This window comes from Theropithecus gelada, chromosome 1 (assembly GCF_003255815.1).
Source record: "Theropithecus gelada isolate Dixy chromosome 1, Tgel_1.0, whole genome shotgun sequence".
Classification (NCBI taxonomy): domain Eukaryota; kingdom Metazoa; phylum Chordata; class Mammalia; order Primates; family Cercopithecidae; genus Theropithecus; species Theropithecus gelada.
Window position 1 is genome coordinate 82,598,077 of NC_037668.1, and position 6,152 is coordinate 82,604,228.

The 6,152-nt window shown below is 49.3% G+C and overlaps 1 protein-coding gene across 3 annotated transcripts in view; it reads left to right on the plus strand.

The window, feature by feature from the left end:
- MROH7 (maestro heat like repeat family member 7) overlaps positions 1–6,152 on the plus strand; it is a 72,925-nt gene that overhangs the window by 32,794 nt on the left and 33,979 nt on the right. For all 3 annotated transcript variants that reach the window (XM_025396724.1, XM_025396734.1, XM_025396717.1), the window contains 4 exons: positions 47–176; positions 2,347–2,442; positions 2,957–3,061; positions 3,272–3,407. In XM_025396724.1, coding sequence (XP_025252509.1) covers positions 47–176; positions 2,347–2,442; positions 2,957–3,061; positions 3,272–3,407 — 467 coding nt within the window. The remainder of the gene's footprint in view (positions 1–46; positions 177–2,346; positions 2,443–2,956; positions 3,062–3,271; positions 3,408–6,152) is intronic.

Here is a 6,152-nt window from a genome sequence, read left to right on the forward strand (position 1 = left end):
CGTAGGGCCCCTTTCTCATTCCCTTTGTTTTCTGCCTCTTCTCCAGCCACACCCAGCCCACCCTGGGCGTGCGGGAGAGGTCGGAGCTGGTGAACATGTGTGTGCAGAGTGTGTTCTCCCTGCCCTCCGTGCAGGCCATGCAGGAGAAGGATGAGGCCAAGGCTGAGACCATCCAGGTGAGACAGGCCTTCCCAGCAGGGCCTCAGGGCTGGCCCAAGTTCTGGGAGGAGATCTGGAGCTGCATCCTCCAGCTCATTAGTCTGTGGCCTTGGGCAATTCAACTCACTTCTGTTGGTCTGAGTAGGTACTTGATAAATGGCGAATGGATGAATCATTCAAATAAAGACACCCGGCTGGGCGCGGTGGCTCACGCCTGTAATCCCAGCACTTTGGGAGGCTGAAGTGGGTGGATCACGAGGTCAAGAGATGCAGACCATCCTGGCTAACACGGTGAATCCCTGTCTCTATTAAAAAAAAAAGAAAAATTAGCCGGGCATGGTGGCGGGCGCCTGTAGGCCCAGCTACTCAGGAGGCTGAGGCAGGAGAATGGCTGGAACCCAGGAGGCAGAGCCTGCAGTGAGCAGAGATCGTGCCACTGCACTCCAGCCTGGATGACAGAGTGAGACTCCATCTCAAAACAAAACAAAACAAAACAAAACAACACCCATCCTGTCCACTTCTGGGCCCTGCCCTATGGGAGGGATGTGGGCAGATGATGGCATGGCCAAGGGAAGCGGCCAGGATTGGGAGGGGCAGGGCTGAGGCCTAGGCGATAACGAAGACAGACTGGGGGAACTGGGACTGAGGCCTGGAGAAACAGAACCTCAGGAGGCTCACGCAAGCATCTTCAAACCTCTCCAGGCGTTCCTGGGAGGAGGAGTGGAGGTGACCCTCAGGGTAGGATGAGGGGTAGAGAGGGTCAGTGGGGAAGGTTAAGGCAAAGGGTTTCAGCCCAGGTTGCAGCACATTCATTCATCACTTCATTTAGCAAATAGTAACTCGGTACCTACTCCATGCTGAACTCAGCACAGGAATCTTACAGCCGAGGTGAGCGTGGGGGAGATGGATGGTATCAAATAAATAAATACGAATAAATGCAAAATTACACCAATCATAAATCCTGCAAGCCGGAAGTACTTGGTGCTATAAAGAGCCTGTAATGGTGGGGTGGGCGGTGGGGGAGGGGAAGGCCTAGATAGGGGTCAGGGGTTGTGATTGTGAAGCTGCGAGGTTAATAAAGAACTAAGTAGCTGCAGAGGGTGGCAGAAGGAAGAGCATTTCAGGCAGAGAATGACAAAGTGGCAGTGTGACTGGAACCCAGAGGGTTAGGCGAGAGTTCTGGGAAGTGAGGCTGGAGAACCAGGGTCCCGGAGGTGGTGCCCTTGTAGAAGACTGGGGTGGAGCGGGTGAATGAAAAAAGCAGGCAGCCCTTTTGTAGTACCAGATTTAGCCAGCAGAGGACAGTGCTGCATAGTAATCTGCAGAGATGGGCGGGGAGGAGGAGGTAGGTAGGTGGTGAGCCAGGCTTTCTTGGTGGTTATGGTATATCCCCAAGGACCACTGGCTTCACAGTGTGTGCAGACTCAGGAAGTTGGACAATAACAACCTAGAAGGCACACTTAGGGAGCTGGCAGGAGGAGGGGAGGCAAAAAAGAGAGGGTCTTCTCAGAGTAACTCAAACCCACTGCCCAGCCTTGTGTACATGTAATGCCCGTACCCATAAGACAATTCCAGGATGGTGGTGTGGTTAAGGAATGAGAAACCTGGGCAGGGGAGAGATGGCTTCCTTAAGGGGCAACCTGGAAAACCTATTTGGGTCTAGGAGAAGCAATTCAAAAAAGAATCAGAGCATTTCCCTAGAGATGATGAAAGTAAGATTGGCTCTTTCATTGATCCAGCTCTTGCAGTTCCAGAGCATTTTCCCATCCATCCTCTCATTTGCTCCTCATGACTTGAAACTTCTTGTTCTGTGATCTTGGACAAGTGTCCCTGTCCCTTCATTTGTAAAATGAGAGAAACAATTTGTGGACAAGGTGATATGGTTGTGCAAATCACCAGGTCCACGGTCCACGGTAGATTCTCAGTGTATGCTGGATCTCCGCTTCCTCCGTCTTTAAGGAGAAAGTGCAGAGATAATAATTAGCAATTGTTGATAAGGAAACTGTAATCCATGAGGGGAAGTAATTTGCCCAACATTACACATCAAGTTAGTCTCAGAGGTGGGAACAGAAAGCAGCTCTCCTGGGTCCAAATTCCCCCTCCTCCCCTGACCCACACCAGGGGATGCCTGGGGCTGATGTCTACTCCAGAGGTGCCCTAGTGGCTTGGTCCTCCTCCTGTCCACAGACTCTTTACCATCAGACCCTGGAGGCCCTGCAGACACTGCTCAAAGCCCTCTTTATCGAGGACCCCACTCCTGCTGGGCTGAAGAGCATCTTGGAGGTGCGGAGATGGGAGGGGCAAGGAAGGGAGGGGAGGAAGGGTGGAGGGAAGAGAGAAATTGGCTCAGGAGCAGTGGAGGCCAGACCCAGGAGTGATTTGGCTTTAGGATGTCATCTTGTGTGAGTGTTCTGCCTCTCTGTCTGTCTCACAGGCCCTGTCCCAGACTCCTGCCTCTCCCCACTCTCTCCCCATCCTCCCACTCTCTAAATGGCTGCCCATGGTTATAGCTGCTACCATATCTGTGCTCTTTCCATGCTTGTCCCTGCATCTCTCTTCTGTCTTCATGACTCTTCACCTTTCATCTCTCTCCTCATTGACTTCCTTCTTCCCTATAATCTGTCGGTCCTATTCTGAACTCCATCTCTTCCTAAACCCCAAGAAGAGGAGGAGGGCTGTGGTGACCTTTATGCCCTCTCTGGAAGCTTCCTGCTGATGGGTGAAGGCTGGCCTGTCCACCCAGCAGCAGGGGCTGGCATCTAACCTGTAGTTCTGAGTTTTACTTTTGATCCCACAGGCCCTGGGGCCTTGGATGAACTCTGGGAAGGCCCATGAGCGAGCACGGGCTGTGAACAGCCATGTCTCTGTGTTGAACTACATGCTTCTGACTCTGCCTTTCTTTGTGAGTGGCCCCTGGGAGGGGTAGAGACTCTTAGGGAGAATCTTCCCACTTCTGAAGGAGCCTGTGCCTCTGTTCAGGGATTCCCAGGTGGCTCTTGCCATCTTCAGAGGGCTCTGTTTTCTGGGCCAGACTATCCACCTGTGTTCACCATTTAATGTATAGCATTGTTGAACCTATAACACTCAATCCCTAAGATTGCAATACAAACAGATGCCCTTGGGGTTCCCGGCGCTGGGGCTTCTGCTGGGGAGACTCATCCTTCGCATTGGGGATCCTGATGAGGAGATTGGTCGGGAGGCTCTGGACGGCATCATCATCCTCTACACTATCCTGGAGCTCCAAAAACGTAAGCCTTATTGCTTCTGAAGGAAGTCTTCTGAGTTGTTGCTCAGTCTGGATTCAATAAAGAATCAGCTGGAGCCTTGGCATGAAGACCCTGGTGGGAGATGGGGGAAACCAGCACAGGGTCAGATGGGGACTTTGGAAACTGGTGTGAAGCCCAAGACCCCATAGAACAAGGGGACAAAGACTACAAACAAAACTATTTTGATTTAAGCAGTCTTGCTTTTTCTTACCCTTCCAAGCTTAGTTTGTGACTATCATTTTCATATTCCCTTAATACTAGGTATACCTAAGGATAATTCCCCTAACACCTTGTTTTCCTGTCTGTTTTCCCCACTAGAGACTATAATCCTATGAGGGAAGGGCAGGGCTGTATCTTGGTTAGCCCTGTATTCCCCAGAGCCATCTCTGGGCTTGGCACATGGTGGGTGCTCAGTGAATATCTATTGAATGAATGAACAAAGAACAGCTTCTATCTTAGAATCCAGAGCAGCTAAAGCTTGTAGTTGAGAGAACTTTCCTTGATTCAGCTTCAGGGAGCAGTTAGTGATGTGGTATGGGCTGATACAGGTATCCAGAGGCACTGTACCTAGAGGTGCACAGTATCAGCTGTCACTTGCCTCCTTCCTTTCTCCATCACCCTAGCTCTGCCCTAAACCAGGGGACCTTGGTATGTGGTGTAAACTCTCCTGGCTCTGGGGGTAGAGTGACCTGTGCATAAGAGCTGGTTCTGTCCCTGCTTATAGTGGTGTGACCTCAGGCTCTTTGTATAGGCCTAGATTTCCTCATCTGTGAAAAGGGTGCACTCAGATATAGTTCATAATTCATGCTTTTTTTTTTTTTTTTTTTTTTTGACAGAGTCTAGCTCTGTTACCTAGGCTGGAGTGCAGTGGCACAATCTTGGCTCACTGCAATCTCTGCCTCCTGGGCTCAAATGATTCTCCTGCCTCAGCCTCCCTAGTAGCTGGGATTACAGGCACACATCACCACACCCAACTAATTTTTGTAGTTTTAGTAGAGACAGGATTTCACTCCTGACCTCAAGTGACCTGTCTTCCTCGGCCTCCCGAAGTGCTGGAATTATAGGTGGGAGCCACCGCACCTAGCCTAAATTCATGCTTTTTGAAAGATTAAGTGAGATCTTTTGTAAGAGCATATGTAAAGGTACTAGCTCAGTGCCACACATTATAGGCACTTGTCATATAGTTCACCTTTTCCTGTCCCTTCAGGCTTTTGGGCTTTATCTGGTATCCTCACTCTTCTTGATCTCTAGCATTTGGGACAAAGATTTGGTCGCTGGGAGATTTACCCTGTTGACCAGGAGCCACTCACATCTCTGGAGGGTGGGTGAAGGTGGTATAAACCATGTTAATAACCGGCTTTAGGGGAAGGAATGGGAGCCTCTGTGAGTCTATTCTGGCTCCGGAGGCTGCCTTTTTTTTTTTTTTTTTTGAGACAGAGTCTTGTTCTGTTGCCCAGGCTAGAGTGCGGTGGCATGATCTCACTGCAGCCTCAATCTTTCAGGCTCAAGCAATCTTCCCACCTCAGCCTCCTGAGTAACTGGGACTACAGGAGCCCGCTATCGTGCTTGGCTACATTTTTTTTGTATTTTTGGTAGAGATAGGGTTTCGCCATGTTGCCCACGCTGGTCTTGAACTTCTGGGCTCAAGTGATCCACTTGCCTCAACCTCCCAAAGCGCTGGGATTACAAGCATGCAACACCGCACCCTGCCGAGTCAGCTCATTTGAAAAAGAAAGAAAGAAAGAGAAATAAGTAGGAATTATAGACCCAATTAGGGTTGTCAGATTTAGCAAATAAAAAATACAGGATACCCAGTAAAATTTGAATTTCAGGTAAACAATGGATAATTTTTAGTATATTTGAGACGTAATTTCACTAAAAATGATTTGTTTATCTGAAATTCAAATTTAACTTGTTATCCTGTATTTTATTTGGCAACCCTAGGCCAAACTTATACTCTTAGATTTTATTTATTTTTTTCTTTTTTTAGCAGGCAAGAACCATACTCTTAGATTTGTTTGTTTGTTTGTTTGTTTGTTTATTTTTTGAGATAGAGTTTTGCTCTGTTATCCAGGCTGGAGTGCAGTGGCTCAATCATGGCTCATTGCAGCCTCAACCTCTCGGGCTCAGGTGATCCTCCCACCTCAGCCTCCAGAGTAGCTGGGACTATAGGCACACGCCACTACACCCAGCTTATTTATTTATTATTATTATTTGTTGAGATGGAGTCTTGCTTTGTTGCCCAGGTTGGAGTGCAGTGGCACGATCTTGGCTCACTGCAACCTCCACCTCCCAGGTTCAAGCGATTCTCCTGCCTCAGCCTCCTGAGTAGCTGGGACTACAGTTGCATGCCACCATGCGCGGCTAATTTTTGTGTTTTTCAGTAGAGTCGGGATTTTGCCATTTTGGCTAGGCTGGTCTTGAACTCCTGATCTCAAGTAATCTGCCTGCCTCAGCCTCCCAAAGTGCTGGGATTACAGGTGTGAGCCACTGCGCCTGGCCCAGCTAATTTAATCTTTCTCTCTCTCTCTCTCTCTCTCTCTCTCTCTCTCTCTCTTTCTTTCTTTTTCGGAGTCTTGCTCTGTCGCCCAGGCTGGAGTGCAGTGGCGTGATCTCAGCTCACTGCAACCTCCACCTCCCGGGTTCAAGAGATTCTCCTGCCTCAGCCTCCTGAGTAACTGGGATTACAGGCATGCACTGACACGCCTGGCTTATATATATATATAT